Source organism: Cotesia glomerata, linkage group LG5, assembly GCF_020080835.1.
Source record: "Cotesia glomerata isolate CgM1 linkage group LG5, MPM_Cglom_v2.3, whole genome shotgun sequence".
In the NCBI taxonomy this organism is placed as follows: Eukaryota; Metazoa; Arthropoda; class Insecta; order Hymenoptera; family Braconidae; genus Cotesia; species Cotesia glomerata.
Genome location: NC_058162.1, coordinates 22,636,632 through 22,659,453, shown reverse-complemented (window position 1 = coordinate 22,659,453; position 22,822 = coordinate 22,636,632). Strand labels below are relative to the sequence as shown.

At 25.0% G+C, this 22,822-nt stretch overlaps 1 protein-coding gene across 3 annotated transcripts in view; it reads right to left on the bottom strand.

Annotated features, from left to right (window-relative positions):
- Positions 1-22,822, bottom strand: part of LOC123266233 (calcium-transporting ATPase sarcoplasmic/endoplasmic reticulum type) — a 29,287-nt gene that overhangs the window by 3,251 nt on the left and 3,214 nt on the right. For all 3 annotated transcript variants that reach the window (XM_044730348.1, XM_044730347.1, XM_044730349.1), the window contains 10 exons: positions 17,457-17,474; positions 16,190-16,272; positions 13,981-15,069; positions 10,031-10,822; positions 8,312-8,532; positions 8,061-8,196; positions 7,819-7,971; positions 7,611-7,744; positions 7,400-7,517; positions 5,941-6,058 (listed from right to left, as the gene is read on the bottom strand). In XM_044730348.1, the coding sequence (XP_044586283.1) occupies positions 5,941-6,058; positions 7,400-7,517; positions 7,611-7,744; positions 7,819-7,971; positions 8,061-8,196; positions 8,312-8,532; positions 10,031-10,822; positions 13,981-15,069; positions 16,190-16,272; positions 17,457-17,474 (2,862 nt within the window). The remainder of the gene's footprint in view (positions 1-5,940; positions 6,059-7,399; positions 7,518-7,610; positions 7,745-7,818; positions 7,972-8,060; positions 8,197-8,311; positions 8,533-10,030; positions 10,823-13,980; positions 15,070-16,189; positions 16,273-17,456; positions 17,475-22,822) is intronic.

The window sequence follows — 22,822 nt, the reverse complement described above, 5'->3', positions numbered from 1 at the left end:
ATTTGAAAAATTATCTGTTTTATAATTTTTAGTTTTATATATTTTTTTAAGAAAATCAAGTTAACTAACAATAAAAAATTTTTTACAATTTTATATCAATTAAATTACTATATAAAAAATTTAATAAATAAATTCTACATGTGAAAACTAAAGAAAAATTACTAGTAAAAATTTTTTAAAGTATTTTTTTACAATATCGAAATTAACAGACTGTCAATTTTTTGGATTTTTATAACAATTAAATTGTTGTAAAAAAATTTTATTAAAAAAATTCCATGCTTAGAAATTAAAAAAAAAATCCGAATGAATATTTTAAAAACACTTTTTTCCTATAATTTTTTTTAATAAAAATAAAAAAAATTGTTAGATGTCTGCTGATTTCAGTATCATATTTTTTTTTATTGTAATTCATTTTATATAAAAATTAACTCTTGTCAGCTGACTTCAATAATTTTTTTTTAATTTAATTTAGAAGAAAAAATTTTTTTTTAAATATTGAAATGATAAAAAAATCTTTTTTTTCTTTTAAATTTTATTTTTGATAAACTTTAAAAAAAATTCTCAATGTCATTCTCTGTCAACAAAGATATTTTAGAAATATCGATTCTCGTAAATTGAATATTTAATATCTATTGAAAGTCAATAAAAAGAAGAAAAATTGAAAATAAATTTACCGATAAAAAAAAACGAACTGTAATCTGTGTAATATTTATTTCAGTACAGAAGGTTAACAAAAACGATGAAACAGAAAAAGTATATTGATTAATTAATATACTCACCAGTGCAATGCCAGCTGTCGTCGATCGCCGATAGGTAAAAAGTTTATTGGATTGGAAGTAAAACAGCAAAAAAGATTATTATTACAAAGCTACATTGTAAAATGGTATAAAAACACTGGGTTGTAACTCGAGCGATTCAACACTGAGTAATCATTCAAGGGTAATGTAAACACTTCATGCAAAAACTATCGAATTATCACTGTTATTGTTTTCTGAATAGTTTTAGTTTGTCCGATCGATAATTAAATTTTTTTTTCTATTTAAATTTTATCTCAGATATTAATAAGCTTATTTAAATTTCAAGTTTAAAAAATAACAATTATTAATATCCATTTATTTATTTAATTTAAATATTATTTAATATTCAGTAGGCCGATTGTGACGTTAAGACACAGATCAACAAATAATTTTTGATATTAATATTAATCACAATAACTTATTACTGTAAATGAAAATTTATTACAAATTTATTTAAAATAATAATTGTTGCTATTTATATCCTAATCATTACAGATGTTTATTTAAATTCATACAAAACAATGATTAACTTTGATTAATTAATCAATCTATTAACAACATCGTAATGATTGGGTGTTTACAAAATTAATATCACGCAAGACACATTTTAAACACATTAATGACATAAATATGCGTGTGATGATGTTTATAAAGAAAGTTATTAATAATTAATCATTAATTTATTCATGTAAACAGTATTAACTACACAAAAATAAATGATTGGTCAATTTATTGGCGCTCGGGTATTAGGACACACTTAAAAACATTTTATTCACACTATTTATAAATAGCTACCTACGTCGAGTTCAGCTTGATGATTATGCAATGATCATGATTTTTTTTTATCGATTAATCGTTAATCAAAGGTTATTTGCACCGTTGTAATTATAACCTGATTTTAATTATTTTTTAATAAAGCGTATACAATATTCCAATTATTAACAATTTTCTATCTAATTAATCATTTATATTAACTCATCATTTATTAATCATTTTTATTAACTTGTCAATGATTTGCGAACTTGTTAATGGCATTAATCGAGAATTTTAGTAAAAATAAAGAAATTTTCATTGTTTCTTTAGAGGTTAGATGTTTAGAACAAATTTTTTTTGCTCTCTAATCTTTATTTTAATAATTTTCAATGATTTTTTATCAAGTTGTTCATTTTTTAATTAATTTTCAATTCTTTAATAACGTTAATCAAAAATTTGAATAAAATCAAAAAATTTTCTTTGTTTCTTTGTAGGTTAGATTTTTCTAGCACGCTATTTTGGTTCTCTAATCTTTGTTTTGATAATTTTCAACGATTTTCTATCTAATTATCCATTTTTTTCTTGATTTGTCAAATTGTTAATTAGATTAATAGAAAATTTCAATAGAAACTAAAAAATTTTCACTGTTCCTTTATAGGTTAGATTTTCTAACAAGCTTTTTTGGCTATCTGATCTTTATTTTCATAATTTTCAATGATTTTGTATATTATTGTTCACTTTTTAATTAATTTTCAATTTTTAAATAATATTAATCAAGAATTTTAATAAAACTAAAAAATTTTCATTGTTTTTTTATAGGTTAGATTTTTAAAACAAATTTTTTTTGCTATCTATTTTTTGCTATATAATCTTTATTTCAATAATTTTCAATGTTTTTTTTTATCTAATTGTTCATTTTTTGATGAATTTTAAATTTTTTAATAACATTAATCAAGAATTTTAATAAAACCAAAAAATTTTCATTGTTTCTTTATAGGTTAGATTTTTCTAACAAGCTTTTTGGACTCTCTAATCTTTATTTCGATAATTTTCAATGATTTCCTATCTAATTACCCATTTTTATCTTAATTTGTCAAATTATTAATTAGATTAATATAAAATTTCAATAAGAACAAAGAAATTCTCTTTGTTTCTTTATAGGTTAGATTTAAACAACAAGTTTTTCAATTATATAACCTTAATTTTAATAATTTACTTTCTAATAAATCATTTTTTAATGATTTGTTAATATATTAATTACACTTATCGCGAATTTCAATAAAAACAAAAAAATTTTCATTGTTCCTTTATAGGTTAGTTTTTCCTAACAACCTTTTTTTGCTAAATAATTTTATTTCAATAATTTTCAGTTACTTTCCACCCAATTAATCATTGAAAATTAATTAATTAATAGATAATAACAGAAAATTAATTTAAAAAAATATATTAATAAGAACAATATAAAATTTTTATTGTTTATAGGTTCATTATATCAAGCACTGATTAATTAATAATTAATAAAGGTAAAGCTTTGAATATATGAGCAAAATATTGTAAATATAATAAAAAATTAATGAAGGAATTGATTAATTATAAAAAAAAAAAAAAAAACGGTGCAAATATTGAATAATTAATCTAACCCTTATTGTACAAAGTACGAGCGCCACTGAACAAATGAATCACTAATCTATGCCCATACCAAAACCTTAACTATTAATCAATCGATTAAAATACAATTAATTAATTATGTATATAAATCTGCATATATGTATTATTAATAATTAATTATTATTTTTTACAATAATTGTTTCAACAATAACCACTCGCCTCAGTCTTGTTTCGGTTATAAAAAATTGTAGAGTGGATTTTAAACTATTTTATTTATCAATATCGTTAATATCAATTAATCCAATTGAATTACTTTTCTATAAATTGAGCTAGAAACAGTATTTATATTATTTATTAATAAACTGAACTCAAGACTATTATTTTTCGGCGATGGATATTAAATTATTTTCCTACGTCTAGTCAGATTTAGATACGAATAAATAAAAAATTATTTGAAAATTTTAAATTTAAATAAATAAATAAACCGGATGGTTGATGCTCGGTGAAATAAAAAAACTCGACGCAGGACAGCGACTAAAAATGCGCACGACTCGCCCTCATATTTATATTTATATATTTATATATTATTGTATTTATAAACATTAAGGTGGCGCAAAAAAACCGGCTATTTTTTTTAAGCCTTGAGTGAAAAAATCTTAATTTTTTTTTTTAATCTTAAATTTTTTTATGTTTTAAAAGCATTCTACAAAAGATAGCTCAAAAAAAATTTTTTAAGAGGTCGCTCATGAATTTTTTTTTTTTTAATTAATTATTATTAGAATCAGTTTTAACTCCTGTGGTCATATCGCCGACTTTAACTTTAAATAAAATTATTAAATTAAAAAAAAATTATGTTTTCTATATTGTGCTTGATTTTTAGTTTACTTCGTGATGTATTTTTATTGATTATTGTACTAAAAAAAAAAATGCATGGAATTTTAATTTGAATATTAAAAGGTCGCTCAAAAAAAATCTAAAGTAATGCACTAATAAATTAAAAAAAAATATGAGCGACTTTTCAAAATTTAAATTTTAAACTGAATCTTTCAGAAACTTTTTTTTTTTTGGTCTATAAAATTATACCGTAACAAGAAAAAAAATTAAAAAAAAAAATTCGATTTTTGAAATTTAAAGCGAACAAGGCACTATATTGTATGAATAAAAATGAACACTTTTGAAGTTTATAAAATTAATAATAATTGTTACAATAATTAAAAAAAAAAAAATATTTTTATTTAATTAGAAATTTTTTTAATTAATTTTTTAAATTAATTAATTAATTTTTTTAAATAAGTAATTAATTTTTTTTAATTAATTAATTAATGGATTTTTTTAATAATTAATTAATTTTCTTAAATAATTAATTAATTTTCTTAATTAATAAATTGATTATTTTAATTATTTTTTTTTTTTAATTAATTAATTAACTTTTTAAAATTAAGGATCTTAAAACATCAAAAACTAACATTTTTTCACTCAAGACAAAAAAAAAATCAATTTTTTTGCGCCACCCTAATAAACATATATAATATAATATTAATATAGATGAGTGGCTTACATAACAATAAATTCTTAAATAAAGCATAAACACACGCTAATAATAAAAATGGGATAAACACACACACAGTTGGAATGAACGTTACGGGTTAAAACTATTGTTTTGTTTATAAAAACAGATTCGTTATATCAGAATCGGCTTTACTTAAATTATCTATTAATAAAGAATATTAATATAATTATTACAATTTTTTTAACATATTAATATTCTTTATTTTAATTACAAACGATAAATTAATAAATTACCTATCGCGTTACCGCAACTTACCACTCAATCGCCTCAATGCCTTGTTCTCATTTTTAAAAATGTTTTTTTATTGTTTTATTTTTAATCAATCATTTAATTAATTAATTAATTAAATAATTAATAATAATAAACTTTTTTGATTAACAGGAAGGCGCAAGAATGAGGACTTGTCATGCATAAGCTACTGTTTGCTTTGTTCCGGAAGATTAACACAACACCCTCTCGATTGTTTGGAGGTTATGTTAAAATAACACACTTTGTTTGTGGTACAAAAAAAGTCATGCGATCACATTAATCTTCACCGATTCTTTCACTTAGAAGCTCAATTACTAGATAAGCTAACAATATACAGCATTTCTCGCGCTTATTCATTCTTTTTAAAATTATTTACAATTAGTATTAATATCACTAGATATTAGAAGGATATATTTTATTAAACTATTGTACGCTCGAAATATTTAAATGCTTCGTTAGAAGGTATCGGTGAGGCAGCAAGCTTTTAGTCAGTTAACAGTATTGTCATTACAAGGATTGTTTGAATATTTGTGCGAAGTTTTAATATTTTGGCAAGTTAATTAATTTTTATTATTAATTAAAAAATTAATATAATTAAGGGAAGGAGAGTGCGATTATAAATAGAAAGGCACTCGTTTGATTTTTTCTACTTAGGTTCTTCTGGTGAGGTAAGGTTAAATGCATTTGAGGTTAACTGACCAAGAGCATGCCGGGATTAGGAGCAAAACGCTTCGGATTAATTAGCCTCTCGGTAAAATAATAAATGCAGCAAGTCCGAAATTCCTGCGAATTTCCATGTATTTTAGCTATCGATGGCTGTTTTAAGCTAGTTATTGTTGTTTAATTTAAATTAATAAAAGTTTGTAAAAAAAAAGATAATCTAAAAGGGCCCGTAGAGTAATAGTCCAAAAAATACGGCCCACATAAGAATAATCCCGTGAATGGTGTATATGGGATTCTCACCGTCAGTTATTTTTCTGGCGACGAACTTCAGGGTCTCGTCGAGCAGTACTACAGGTATTGAGAACTTCATTACAGTTATCCATTCATCTCCTGATAATGGAGTCACTTGGAACACAGACTGTGGATAATAATTTAGATTTATTAATTTTTTTCATCATATTAATTGTTTTAAGTATTATATTTATCATGAAAATAAGGTAAAAGTCCCAATTATTGACACTATAATAGAAAAAGTTATGATTTTATTTTTTTTAAGCAATCAAATATCAATATCGTTTAATTTTGTTTGTGGTAATGTCTCAAGTAATGTTTTTACTTCAATTCCTTTTTTTAAAACGATAATCAGTGAAATTTACTAATTTATTTTAAATAATTAAATAGAGTATCCGGATAGACCAATTATTGACGGGTAAAAAAACTGATTGATCTAATTATTGACATACCCTAGCCCCAATTATTGACACCTATACTGCGCATGCATCGAATCATCTGCTAATTCTTATTTATCGAAACTTATTATTGAGTAATCAATTTTATTAAAGTTTATTAATAATAATTTCCATAAATGATTAATTACTTTTAAAAATATAAAAATTAATTTAAAAATAATTTATTGAATCAGAAGAGTTCAAACTCTGACAGTAAATTTTTTAGGTTAAAGTAAAAAAAGGCGTTATAGTGCTTTCGAATGGCTGTCAATATGAGATTCAACTTGAAAATAATCAACTAGTTATTGACACCCATTATTTAAATATTATAAAGCATACAATTAATTTCGATTATTCATTTTTATAAATTTTTCATACATTGATAATTAAAAAAAAAAAAAATAAAGATGATATTAGATGAAGAAATTAAGTTAAACTCGGCATTAAAAAAAAATGCTTTTCTAACCAAAGTTGTTAAGTAAATAGACCCTCGTAAATTGGTTTGATCAACTGGTGGTAACTTTATTTTTTTTTAATAATTAATATTTAATATTTTGAACTAACAGTAATTTTTTTCAATTTTTTAATTAATTAGATTTTAATAAAAATTTATATGATAGTTATTCTTGTTACAGAAAATTAATTATATTTGAAAATAATTTAGGGTGTCAATATTTAGATTTGTCAATAATTAGGGCTTTTACCTTACTCAAATAACTTTATTTGAAAAATTATTTAATTAAAAAGTGTAAGTTTTTTATAAGACAAGTAGTAGGTTCGGGACACTACCGTGTCTCAGGTTTTTTTTTTAGAGTTACGGGAATCCCAAGAAAACAGAATTTGACAGTAGCGCCTCTAGCGGAATTTTAAAAATACTGATATAAACTAAAAAAAATTTTTAATTCAAAAATACTAATGAATTAATAACTGTTTATTTTTCAATATTAATAATATTTATTTAATATTTAATTTTAAATATTTAATATTAATAATATTTTATCAGTAAAATTGAATAAAAAAAATAAACTTACCGAAAGAACTTCAACGTAAAGAATGACAAAGTGAAGTGTGAATGAAAGTGCCATAGAGGCAATGAGCCACATATTCGACCATGGTGGCATAGTGATCAATGACTGGTTCTCAGACAAACTAAACAAAGAAAAATATTTAATAATAAAATTATTTAAAATAGTAAATCACCTGAAATTTTTTAAACTACAAAAATAAAAAATAATTAAGTACCTGTTCATTGCGTTCAACATTTCAATAGTTACAAGTACAGACAACGCCATTGTCATGGGGTGGGGGTCTGTGAAGATTTTGCAGTTAACACCTTTGAATTCATCACCACCTCCAATGCAGGCCAAATGGTGAGTCTGAAATAAGTATTCATAGATAGATTAGAAACTAATTATCAATAATTAATTTGTATTGACTCAGGAATACTTACGAGTTGGTAATAACTGAGCTGAGGTCCGGTGGAAGCGTACATGAACCACCAGGCAGCGGATCCAACGGTAGCGGCACCGACGTAGCCACCAATAGCGAGGTAACGGAAGAACAACCATCCGGAGATCAATGATTCACCAGCTCTACGGGGTGGCTGTAAGTTTAAAACAATAATTAATTAATTAATTAATTGTTGCACTGATTGAAATTATAATTTATTTTATTCTTGTTATTTCAAAGTACCTTGTCCATGATGTCGAGATCGGGTGGATTGAAACCGAGGGCGGTAGCTGGAAGACCATCAGTTACGAGGTTGACCCACAAGAGCTGGACTGGGATAAGGGCCTCAGGAAGACCAAGAGCGGCAGTCAAGAAAATACTGTAAAGTTAAATTCAAATTTAAATTAATTTTTTTTTTGCTTTAATTTTAATCTAGAAATCTAGATTTATTTTTTTTTTTGTTTATTTGGTTGGGTATGGAGCTATAAATTCACCTGACAACTTCACCAATGTTGGAAGAGATAAGATAACGGATGAATTGTTTCATGTTATTGTAAATGGCACGACCCTCCTCAACAGCGGCGACGATTGATGAGAAATTGTCGTCAGCCAACACCATCTCAGACGCAGATTTTGCGACAGCAGTTCCTGAACCCATGGCAATACCAATTTCAGCTTTTTTCAAAGCTGGAGCGTCATTTACACCATCACCAGTCTGTGGGAAATAATTTCATTGTTAGAATTTATTTTTTATGGTTAAAAAAAAATTTTATGGGTAAAAATTTCCCAATTTTTTTAAAGTAGAATTTTTTTTAATTTTTTCTCTATATTATTTTTGTCTAATTTACAACTAAAAAATTATCAACTTTTATTAAATTTAAAAAATATTCAAATTAAAAAAAAAAATTAATTTTGATCAAAAAAAAATTTTTTTTGTTTTTAAATTCAGCCTGACTTTTTTAGAATATTTTGGAAATTGAAAAAAATTGTAAAATATCTCAGAAAATATTAATTGAATTGAAATTTTCAGGAAATATTTAAAAATTACCCGCGTCGGGATTCGAACCTTGTTCTTTTGAGTGTGTAAAAAGCGGTCTTTGCACTTAGCCACGCTGAAATTTTTTGATGCAAGCAATCAGAAAAATTTTTATACAGATTTTATTGCATTATAATTAACTTTAACAATATCATATTGAATTTTGAAAATTTTGATTATTTTTGTTACATTTAATGATTAAAAATCTTTATTAAAAATTTTTTTTTACTTTTTATAATGATTTTTTAAATTTTTTAGATGCATATAATTTTTTAAAGACAAAAATTGACAATTTTTGATAAATTCAGATAAGGGGCATTCCATGCGAAATGGGAAAATGACTAAAATTTTTAACTTTCTCTAATTCATTCTAATTTATTATTAAAAGTCTATATTTTACGAATTTTTTAAAGAAAATTTTTTTTAATCAATAAGAAAATCGATTTTTCTCTCCTAGTAACTTTTCAGCCGTACTAACTTGTACCCAGGTCAAATGTTGTTTTAATAGTTTTAAGAACAAATTTTTTTATGTTCGTTATTAATTAACACCTAAGTTTATCAAGATCGTGTTGTCAGCATGCTAAATCCTTTATTTGTGTTTTTTAATTCGTTTTTTTTAATTATCCTAAATAATTTATAGTTAAATATATAAACAATAATGTTTCTAAGGTTGAAATAATATAAAAATCTTTTTAATAAAGAACTTGATGAAGACATTTTGTACTTGTCCCGCCAGTCACAAATGCCTGTCCCACCAGTCACAATAAAAAAAATATTTTTAATTGTTTCTACGTAGGTAATCAGTCTAATTCTTCATAATATTGAATGTTTGTAGGATAAATTTTGTATTGAGATGGAAGTATTTTTTAAAAGTTAGTGGTCGAACTGAAATTGGACTTTAAGTATACCGTGGTAAGAGAGAAGGATTTTTCTTAGTCCCACCAGTCACACTCAGTCAAATGATAATTACGAGAAACTTAAAAAGTAATCGAGGTTTTTGACAAAGGGATGTTGTTAATTAGTTATTCTTCTATATTATAAGATAAATTTTACTATAGTATAAGTTTCTGTCACACAATTATAGCTTATAATTGATGGAATTCCAGAGTCAAATGTCCCACCAGTCACTATGGAATGCCCCATAAGTGTAAATTAAAAAAACAACAAAACAACATACCATAGCAGAAATTTCATTCATGCTCTGCAAGTATTCAACAATCTTGGATTTGTGAGAAGGCTCCACTCGGGAGAACAATCTCGCCCTGGCGCAAGCTTCCCTCTGTTGAGCAAGGGGCAAGTCATCGAATTCACGACCAGAGTAAGATTTACCAGTAGTGTCTTCATCTTCAGTAAAGACTCCAATACGTCTGCAGATGGCTTCAGCGGTGGCTTTGTTGTCACCAGTGATGACAATGACACGGATTCCAGCGGCCCGGCAACGGACAATTGAGTCGAAAACTTCCTTACGTGGCGGGTCCAACATACCGACGACTCCGATGAAGGTGAGGTCCTTTTCGTACATGTAGAACTTGGTGGAGTCTCCGAGGTCCATCTCGTCGGGTTTCATTGGGTGGTCAGCGGTGGCGAGAGCCAGACAACGGAGAGTGTCGCGGCCAGTACCGTATTGACGGGTGAGGTCCAAGATGCGGTTCTTCAGGGTGGAAGTAAGAGGAACTTTGCTGGTGCCGACACGCGCGTGCGTACATCTTTCCAAAACTCCCTCAGGCGCTCCCTTGACGAACAATTTCGGGCCAGTTCCAAGTTTTGAGGGCTTAAGGGGTACGCAGTAAGATGACATAGATTTACGGTCACGGGAGAACTCAAGGGTGAATTCTTTCTTCCATTTGGTCTCAATGTCCTGGCGGACGACAATGGCTGCTGTACGTCTGTCCAATCCGGTCTTGGGGACTGCGAAGGGGTTGACTTTCTCGGCGAGGACGATCAAAGCTGTTTCAGTAGCTTCACCGACCTTTAATGATAATAAGGGTTATTATTAATAATTTTGTGGAGCAAATATTGAAATCTTTATTTTTTTTATGTTGTAAATGTTAAGGTAAAAGTTATTGACCCAGTTATTGACACTGGCCTAGTTGTTTGACAATTACAATTTTATTCTAATTAAAAAAATAAAATATTCTCAAAAAAAAAAAAAACAATTATCTTAAAATTTATAATTCAAAAATTATATTTATTAATTTATCAGAGTTGATTTGTTTTTTTTTTAATTAAAATAAAATTGCATGTGTCAATAACTGGGTCTTTTACCTTATGGAATTGATTTTGGTTGATTGGTAAAATTTTTTCATGGAAATTTTGTTAGAGTAATTTAAAAATTTTTATTTAAATTTAATAAGTATTTTTTTATGATTGTTTAATTATTTTTGTGTATTGAATTTTTTTTTTTTTATTTCTTTTTAAGTAAAAATTAAAAAATATTGAAAATATTTTCATGAAGAAATAAATAATAATAAATTTCAATATCGTATAAAATATTGTAATGAACTTGACACAAATTTATTAAAGATCTAAAATTTTTTATCTATTCAATTTCTTTATGAAACTCTTAAAAAAAATTATTTGCATATCAAATTTTAGATTACCAATTTTTTTATAATAACAGTTAATTATTGTTACTAATTGATTGTTTTTTCGTTTTGAAGAATTTATGAAGAAATAAATATGTTATTATCAAAAATAATAATAAACTTGACACAATTTTATTAATTTAATCTAAAATTTTTATCTGATCGATTTCTCTATAAAAATATTTAAAAAAAAGTACCTTATCTATCAAACTATTAATTACAATTTTTTTTATAAAACTTCTCTTGGTAAAAATATTACAACAGACTTTTTTATGACGAAATCAATAACATGTTAATTTTATCGATCAAAAATCATAATAAACTTGACACAAATATATTAAATTAATCTAAACTTTTTATCTAATCAATTTCGTGATAAAAATAAAAAAATAAATAACTTGTAAGGTTAAAGCCCCAATAGATGATCATATACTGGTACATGATCATCTATTGGGGCTTTTACCTTATATCAAACTATTTATTGCAAATATTTTTAAAAATAAAATTTAATTACTATTTATAAAATTTTTCTTGATCAAAATTTTAGAAAAAATCTTATAAAGAAATAAATAATATATTTTCATCATAGTAAGCTAGATATTATTTTTAAAAAATAATCTAAAATTTCTATCTAATCAATTTCTTCATAAATATTTCAAAAAATTAATTTATGTATCAATCTATTTATTACAAATATTTTTAAAAATAAAATTTAATTTCTATTTATCAGTTTTTTTTTCCGTAAAAAAAGATCCATTAACCCTTCAGTACCTACGTTATTCAGTTCACTTTCTTTACTGAGTAAAACTTAGTAATTGAAAAAATTTAATTAAAACATTTAGGAAAAAATGAATAATTGAAAATATCCAATTGATGCATTTTAAGAAAAATAAATAATTAACATTATTTCAATTAAAAATAAAAAAAAAAATTTGATAATTAAAAAATTACAATTAAGTACTCATTTTATTTTAAATAAAAAATGTAAAATTTTTTAATTAAATAATTCGCAACTCTGCTTTACTCTTGCCATGAGAAAAAATCTCATGTCCTCAAAAAATGATTTTGCACGCCTCACGCGTGAGCGTGTGGAAATGCTTTACTCTCTACATGCCACTATGGGACGATTTTACAATATAAAATTGTTGATATGTCCCAATTTAGACACTAAGTCAAAAAAAAAAGTATGTTTTGAAAATTAAAAATATTTCATTACAACCTCAGCGTATTTTTTTATTTATTTTTGTTTAGTATATTAACAAATACTGTCGTTGAAAAATTATTAGTACGGCTGTCAATTAGTCCTCGCGTTTCTTGTCATCACGTTTTAGAAAAATATACGCCATAAAATGAAATAAATTTTTCTCCATAAGTTGCCATTCATCCTTATGACGATCCCTATTACAGGACGTTATCAAACTCGTAATCGTTTAAAAGATATTAATGAAAGTTTATGAAATTTTATACAATTTTTTTTTCTATCTTAATAATTTTTTAAGCAGTGCCACGGTGGCAATAGAAATTACGTAGAGTATCATATTCGATATTAACCGTTGATATAACTGTAGAAAGTAGAAAAAATATATTTTTCTATAAAATGAACGTATAAGGCGTGCACTTATGGATTTTCCAAATTTTTTTTTTCGTTATTTCTAAACAAATTTAATGCGTTTTTATTGCATAAATTTTAAGAATATAGTTATAGGAAGATAAAAAAAGTTTGGAAAATCCAAAAGTGCACGCCTCATAACGCTCATTCATTTTTTAAGAAAAAAATTAATTTTGTAATTGATTTAAAAAAAAAAAATTATAATTAAGTAATTTCTTACTGAGTATTTTTTATTTTTTTTTTTTTTTTAATATCGGCGCCCTTTTTTCTTGTCATACGCGCACGCAGTTTAAAAAAATCTAGCTTGATCAAGTGGCGCCATAGTTTTCACGTGACAAATAAGAAAAGTTCGTTTATCTTTGTACGGTTGTATCGTAGTGAATTTTAATAAAAATTCAATTAAAAAAAAAATACGTAAACTAGGCCACTGATATGAAATACGGACCCAGTTCATCGAATTCTTAAACTAATAAAAAAGGTCCGGTCTTGAAATATCAATTTGTTCGGAAGTAATCGTTGATACATCAAAAATAGGGTGACATCCGGACGTCTACGTAAAATTTTTTTCAAAACGTTTTTATTTTTTCAAAATAGCAATATGAAATGATTTTAGAAAGTAATAGATGGTTTAATTTAAGGGTTTTTCGGTGTACATCTACTTATATCATTGTATAAGTGTAATATGATTGTGATAGAGGCATTTAAAGATCACAAAATTGCATGACCTTGACGAGTCGAGTATAAAGCACAACCTCACGAGCTTCACGCTATGAGGCGTGCAAAATTTTCAAGTGGTTTTTCCATTTGAATTTAAATAAATAATTGAGATTGAAACTGAACATGAGTAAAAATCTTATAGAGTGAGTACTGGAAGGTTAATTTCATCACCAAAACTTAATCTAAGCCTCCTGGAAAGCTAAAAAAACAACTAACCTTCTCGAAAGCTTGTTTGAATTCGTTGAAATCAATAGCAGAGTCGTTACACATAATACAGATAGTACCAATCTCATGAAGAGCTTCATAATCAGCGCCCTTAACTTTGGATCCCTTGAGATAGACATCACCAATGGGTTCATAAGTGGATCCAGTAATTTCGAACTCGTTGAAAGCACTGTCATTGCCTTCGATCCTCTCAAAAACAAACATGCGACTGACGGACATCTGGTTGGTGGTGAGAGTACCGGTTTTATCAGAGCAAATTACAGAAGTACAACCAAGAGTTTCGACAGAGGGCAGAGATCTGACGATGGCGTTCTTCTTGGCCATACGACGGGTTCCCAGAGCAAGACAAGTGGTGATGACAGCAGGCAGACCTTCAGGGATAGCAGCGACAGCAAGAGCGACGGCGATTTTGAAGTAGTAGATGGCACCCTTGATCCAGGAGCCACCGTGAGCTGGGTCGTTGAAGTGACCAATGTTGATGGCCCAGACGGCGATACAGATGACGGTGATGACCTTCGACAGCTGCTCACCGAACTCATCCAATTTCTGCTGCAGGGGAGTCTTGATTTCTTCTGTCTCTGACATCTCGGTACGGATTTTACCAATAGCGGTGTTCAGACCAGTTCCCATTACTACACCTCGGGCCTTACCGGCGGCGACGTTGGTTCCGGAGAAGAGGATGTTCTTTTTGTCCTGGTTGACGGCTCGGGGGTCGGGGATCGCGTCAGTGTGCTTAATCACTGAGACTGACTCTCCGGTCAAGATGGACTGGTCGATCCTGAGGGTGGTTGAGTAGATCTTTATCAGACGGATGTCAGCTGGGATCTTGTCTCCTACAGACACCTCAACGATGTCTCCGGGGACGATTTCCTTGGCTCTGATCCGCTGGACTCCGGATTTGTCGCCTCGGACGACTTTTCCCATCTCTGGCTCGTATTCTTTCAGGGCTTCGATCGCGGACTCCGCGTTACGCTCCTGCCACACTCCCACCACCGCGTTCGCGATAAGGATGAGAAGGATAACGAATGGCTCCACGAAGGCTGTAAACGCGTCATCGTGCTCTTCAAATAAAGCTAATACCTGGAAAATTTAATTGGATTAATTTTTAGTTCAAGAAAATAAAAATATTTTAAGTTTTTTTTAATGATTTTTTTTGTTGAAAACAAAATAGATTTTAATGTTTAAGTTTAATTATTTTCATGACATTACAAAGACATTAGAAATTTTTAGCAATGAAATTATTATGAAAAAAATTTAATAAAAATATTCCACATGTGAAAATTAAAAAAAATTCTTGGTGAAAATTTTTAGAAGCATTTTTTTATTGTTATAAAAATTTTAAAAGTATCATTTACTTTCTATGACATTAAAGTTAGTAGTCATTTGATAATTTTTTTTTTTTTAATTTTTACATGTCAATTTTTTTTTCTTTTTTTTTTGCCGTAATTTAATTGTTAAAAAAATTATTAAAATTTAATAAATATCTGCTGAATTAATTTTCATTAATTTTCTTTGTATTTAAGATTTTTTCTATTGAAAGTTTGTTCGAAAGTAGGTTATGTTTGTTAGTTTATTGTTCAGCTAACTTCTAACTTTTTCAGATAAAAATTTAAGTTTTTTTTTTAACCAAAAAAAAATTTTTATTTTTTTTCAAAGAAATATAACATTAAAAAAATTTTTACTTTTTAATAAATTATTTTTAAAAAAATGTTTTGTTTTGTTAAAAAAATTTTTAAAAAATAGGTTATATTTACTTATTTATATTTTGAAATTTTCTGGTCAGAAATTTAATCTCAAAAAATTTGTTTTGACGAAATAATTGTTGAAAAAAAAACTATCATATTTATATGATATTAAAGTTAGCAATCACTTGATCATTTTTTAATTTTATTTAACAAAAAAAATTATTTAAAAAAAATGCATTTTTATTTTTTTAAAATTTCTACGTCAATTTTTTTAAAAAAATTTTTTTGCCAGAATTTATTTATTACAAAAATTCTTAAAATTATCAAATATCTGCTAAATTAATTTTCATAATAATTATTCAATTAAAGAAATTTTTTTCATTTTTTTTTTATCAATAATCTATTGATAAAAAAAAATTTTTTAGATCAAAACAAATTTTAATAATCTTTTATAACGAAAAAAAATGAAAATTTTTTAATAAAACAAAAAACTGAAATAAATAAAAAATACTCACGAAAGAAATGATAGCGGCTAACAGAAGAATCTTAACTAAAAGATCATCGAATTGTTCTAAAACAAGTTGCCAAATGCTCTTTCCTGAAACAATATCCAATTAAAAGTTTAGATGAAAACAAAACAAAACAAAACTACTGGTAATAATAATAAAACAAAGCACATGTATCGGTTATATATAACATCATACGTCGCCGGAAGTTTTACTTGAGTTATTGAGAACTCACATGGCCCGTATTTGAGGTTTATCGATACCACAGGCCATGTGTGTTCTGCAAGTCATTCATTAAGCCCTCGTTTGCCTCATTTAAACCAAAGTAACCCGCGGATAATTATCGGTATTTAAATACAGCGATTGTTGGTCATGCATTAAATAGCGGAACTTACAACTAAACAGTAAGACACCAATCGAGTCACCGCGACCTTGATGGCAAATGTCTTGCGTACTATTGACGTCATTAAAACTCTTCGATAAAACTACTGTGCTTAATTAATGCTAAATATTATTTAATTATTATCATTCGCGATAAAAAAAAAAAATAATAATAATAATAATAAACAAAAAGAATAATAATAACACACTTTATGATTATTTATCATTTACAAATAAAACAATCAAAATCTTGAGACTAAAAAAACTTAAAATTGTTTGCTGATTGATTAATCTAACAATCGTCTGGATCTAGAGTTTTAGTTTATCTTTTTAATTGAGTTCAAGTTAATTTTAACTGATAAAATTATCATATATATTTATTTATGACGCGTAAATTAATGCAACAACCGATGACTATTTTTTACCTTTATAACATTGCGATTACCAATGCAGTGCAATGAAAAGACGTCACTACTGTCTTTTCAATTGAATATTTTTTATATAAATGTGCTACTTATTATTTTTTTTTTTAATATTACGTATTACTATTATTATCATTATTCATTATTTTCCCTCATAATGAAGACAATGTATGTTTTATACCGCGTAAATATTGTTTAAATATAATAACGAGGCTTACGAGGGACATTGAAGTAAAGAACAAGTATCGGATACTTAACAGTCCGTTATCATTGTCATCGTCACACCTCAGCCTATTATTAATACATATTATTAACCGCACTCCAAGGTCCGTTAATTACGCCTTTTTAAATAAAATTAAAATATTAATCGAGACTCATGGTTATCTCAATTAATTAAGCTGGATATAAATCTCTTGGAAGCAAACAGGAAAATTTTATCTCAACTATCACTGAGATTATTTTTATCAACTCACCCTCCTCGGCTGGCAATTCTGAAACAAATAATACTCTAATTAGTATTTTAATTAATAATTAATTATTATTATTATTCATAATTTTTAATTTACGGTAATTAACTCATTGGATAAATTACTAGTTACATTGAAAACAATTTTGCGATGAGAGATTCTCTCCAAGTTGACCTACATCAAAGTTACGATATTATCGACTATGTTGTATTCTGCATCCGTGAACAACCGGAATTTAATATAATATGTTACATCTGATAATAATTGACATAACTAATTGTCAGATTGTGTTAGTAAATATAAACAGAGATCGATATGTAATAATTCAGACTAATTTATTTAATTAATTACTATCTCTATTGTTTTGACGTTCAAGGGCTTTTGAGTGATAATTTTATTAATTAAGTTGGAATTTAATATTTTTATAGAATAATTTATTTTAAAAAATTTTTTGTTTTAGAATAATTTAAAAAAAAAAATTTTTTTTTGGGCTTACAAATTACCCCCACCGGGATTCGAACCCCGTTTTTTTGAGTGTGTAAAAAGAGGTCTTTGCACTTAGCCACGCTGAAATTTCTTGATGCAAGCAATCAAAAAATTTTTTACACTAATTTTATTATATTATAATTTACTTTAATAATATCATAATGAATTTTGAAAATTTTGATTATTTTTAATATAATTAATATTATTAAGAAATTTTTTTTCCTACAAAAAATAAAAATTTTTTTTTTAATTTTTAAAATGATTTTTGAATTTTTTTAGATGCATATAATTTTTTAAACACAGAAGTTGAAAATTTTTGATAAACTCAAATAAGTGTAAATAAATTAAAAAAAAAAATTTTATTGAAAATAATAAAAATCAAATAAGGTAAAAGACCCATTTATTGACACTTGCAATTTTATTTTAATTAAAAAAAAAAAAACAAATCAACTCTAATAAATTAATAAATATAATTTTTGAGTTATTAATTTTAAGATAATTGATTTTTTGAGAAAATTTTATTTTTTAAATTAGATTGACCCCACTTGTAAATAATTACCGTAAATTTATTACAAAAAATATTAAAAAGCACTCCAGGCTTTTTTTATCATAAAAATAATCCTTTTTATTGATAATTCTAAGGCTGTCCCATTTCAAACCACAGCAAAATTTTTTGACCTAATTTTTTAGTAATTTTAATGACCAATCTAACATTTAAAAAAATTTTTTTTTATATTTACCACCACTGTTAAAATCAAATTTTTTAACAATTTAGAGTGTAAACTTTTTTTTTATAAGAAAAATTTTTAAAAAAAGTTAGTCCCTGTGTTTTTAAATGAGACTATCGTTTAATTTTATTTAAAATTATTTTCTAAATTTTTTTTTAGTATTTTAAACTCTAATTTATTTCAAAAATTTTTAATATAATTAAAAATCAAAAGCTTTAAGTAAGGTAAAAGACTCAGTTATTGACATTGGCCTAATTATTGACACTTGCAATTTTATTTTAAAATAAAAAAAACAAATCAACTCTAATAAATTAATAAATATAACTTTTAAAATATTTAATTTTTTGAGAATATTTTATTTTTTTAATTAGAATAAAATTGCAAGTGTCAAACAACTAGGCCAATGTCAATAACTGGGTCTACCTTATTTTAATTTCATAAAAAATTTTTTAATAACTTTAATAATAATTTTTCAATAACTTTAATAACTTTAATAACAAAATAACTAAATTCACACTCATTGGCATACAAATTATACAAATTAAATATTTTTATATACTGAAATTAAAAATATAAATTCCAGTTTTTTTTGTAATTTTTATTCAGAATTTCTTTGTAAATTTTTTCAATATTAAAAAAATTATTCCAGCTCCGAACTGGGAAAAAAAATGTAAATAATATAAAAAATGACACGTGGATGAAAAATCAATAAGAAATAAGGGATTCGGTACCCTTAGCATTTACCAAAGGAAAAGAGTGTGTGTAAATGTACGGATGAGGGCTTAGATGGTGTGGCTGAAGCCGAGGGCTAAATAGCGTTCGAGAGAGAAAGAAGGGACCATTGATCGTTTTTCCCTTGCAACGTGTGCTCGCGGATGATAAAGTGTGACGTGGCTGTGAGCCATACGTTGGAGTGTTATGTTGTATAAATTTGTTACGCGACAATGAGCGTGAGCAGCAAGGACAGATACAAAGCTCGGATGATGTACACAAATCTATCCTCTGCTCCTCGTACTTGATGCTGTGTCCATCCATATCATATATTATATCCACGGTTAGGTTGTATGCAATAAAAAACTATCTATGTTTAGATATTCTCCTTGCACTTTCCAATCAATCTTTGTTGGTATGTTAGTCTCATATTTTTCAAGATAAAAAATCTTTGTCCCCTCACATCACCTTTTTCCTTCTATGTAATATTACGCTAAACGTTTTTGTTTTATGACCTATTAAAAGTTTTTGTTCTTGTACTTATTATTTTTACAAATAATGAGCTGACATTTTTTTTTTAACTTTTAACTGTTATTTTTTTTTGTGATAAATTTTACTTAGAAAAAAATTTTTATTATTAAAAATTTTGAATTGGAATTGTAAAATTTTTTTTAGATTTTAATTATTATTTTTTTTAATTTTTGTGTCAAATTTTGCTTAATAAAAATTTTAATTCTTAAGAAATTTTTTTTGATTTTTTTAGGACAAAATTTTTCAAATAAAAATTTTTTACAATTTTTTTTTAACAGTAAAAGTTTATAACAAATTAAAAATATTTTTTTAAATTAACTTCAAAAAATTCTTATTTTAATTTTAAAAGAATTTTTTTAGATTTTAATTATTATTTTTTTTAATAATCAATTTTTTTAATTTTTGTATCAAATTTTTCTTAGTAAAAATTTTAATTTTTAAGAAATTTTTTTTTTAATTTTTTTATCGCAAAATTTTTTACAATTTTTTTTATATAAAAAAAATGTATCAAAAATGTTATAAAAAATTTACTAAAAAAAATTCCTATTTTAACTTTATAAAAAATTTTTTATCAAATTTACAATATTTACAATAATTATATAAAATTATTAATTTAAAAAGAAAAATTTCCACGAAAACCTTGACAAAAAAAATAAAATAAAATTTTGTCCTCGCAATCCTTTTTAAAACTGACCATGACAATAATTATTACATACTAGATCTTGAAAAAAATTTTCTAACAATAATTTAAAATTCTCCAAGAACAAACTAAAAGTTCCTTAAAAAAATTACAATCATATTTTTTTATAAAATAATTTAGATAAAAATCAAGAAAATATATTTATAACAAATACATAAATTACGTAAGATGTAGAAAAATAAAAGATTCTATTTATAATAACAAAAAGAAAAAAAACGAACCAATAAACCAGATCACCTTACAAGTGCATTTAAAAGGCTGCAATTAATAATTATGTTTAAATATAAATCCGAAATTTAAACTTAGTAATTTTTGTCAATAAATAATAACTTGTGAAACAAAATTATTCTAACAATAAAACTACAGTTGATACAAAATACAAGGAAAAGTTATCACATTAATAATTGAAAGTTCATCGACTTAAATGTATATAGCGACACAAACGCCCGCATAATTTATAAATTTTCATTACCACTCAGTGTACGATAAAATAAAATAAAAATAAACTCTAAAAATGAAATTTATAAATACATATTACTCGGTTAAAAATCTTACATAAAGCTGGTATTTTTATTTTTAAAATTTAAACTTGGGCTAAAGTCAATTCTAATATAGTGACATAATCTATTACGACAGTTAAAGTTAAGTCTAGTAACTTGCTCGACTTTGGCAACTATAATTACAGCTAAGTACTTTAAACTATTTTAAATATTATCCAAATAATTATCAAGTTTTATAAAACTATCACTACCCACGCAACAAACTTCTCTCAACACATTATTAAATAATTAAATTATTACTGTTAAATACATAAACAACAATAACTAAAACTTCAAAATATTACACGCTCATTAAATCCATAAAACACTTCCGTAAACATATATCTTAAATATAATTTACTACTGGCTAAAATAAAACGGTCTTAAATCTTCAAATTATCTAATTGCCTTAACCACTAAAAATAATTCAGTGAAAAAAAAAATAAACTCATAAACTCTCTATTAATTGGTTTTAGTTATTATTATTATTATTCAAAATTTTCTAAGCTATGGCTTTTAGCTCATGGTTTATTTAGATTTAGATTATATTTACCCTCGTAAATAAATTTATAATCTTTATTTATACACGTGCATTAACGTGTTGATGGGTACAGAGTAATTGAATATTTTATCTGTTACTTGTGCTACACTATGCTTTTTTTATTTTTAAGAAAATAATATTTATAAATAACTGTTGGCTTTTTCACGTGGATATGTCAATTCACTTTTAAAATTTTTTTATTTTTATTACTGCAGTTTTTGTTATTAAACGCTTTTAATAGCTTTTTCGTACATGGTAATTTTTTAAAAGCTTTAGTAAGTGGTTTTAAATTCTTTTAAAATTTATAATTTTCACGGAAAAAGACGTTGATTTTTTATTAAAATATTTAGAATAACAGCATGTTAATAAATTTAATAAAATATTTAAACAAATCCCAATTTTAAATTAAAGTTCATTTATAAATAAAATTAACACTTTAATTTATTTATTATAAAATTAATATTAAAAAAATATTTTTTATAAAAAAAACGGGTGCTTAATTTTTTACTCCAATATTTTAAAAAATATTTTTATTATAAAATTAATAAATTTAATAAATTATTTTTAAAAAACCCCAATTTTTAATTAACGTTAATTTATAAATAAAATTAACATTTTAATTTATTTATCGAAACTAAAATTTTAAAACTATTTCTTATAAAAAAAACGAGTTCTTAATTTTTTACTCCAATATTTAGAAAATTATTTTTATTATAAATTTAACATATACATTAAATTCTGCTTGTATAAATTATTTAAAAAAATTGCAAGATTTTTTTTAGTTATTTTATAAATAAAATGAATATTTAATAATTTGTTCAAGTATAAAATTATCATATTAAAAAATTTTATCAAATTTATTTCATGAATAGAATTATTATCTAAATTTTATTTTTCTAAAAACTTAAAATATTGAAAAAAAATTACATAAAAATTAATTTAGCTATTTATAAAATTTTAATAATTTTTAACAATTAAATTATGGCAAAAAAAATAGAAAACAAATTGACATGTAGAAAAATAAAAAATGCAATTTTTGAAAAAATTATTTTTCGGAACAAATTTATTTGTTAAAAAAAAATTAAACAATTATCAAGTGAGTGCTAATTTTAATGTCATAAAATTACACGAATAAT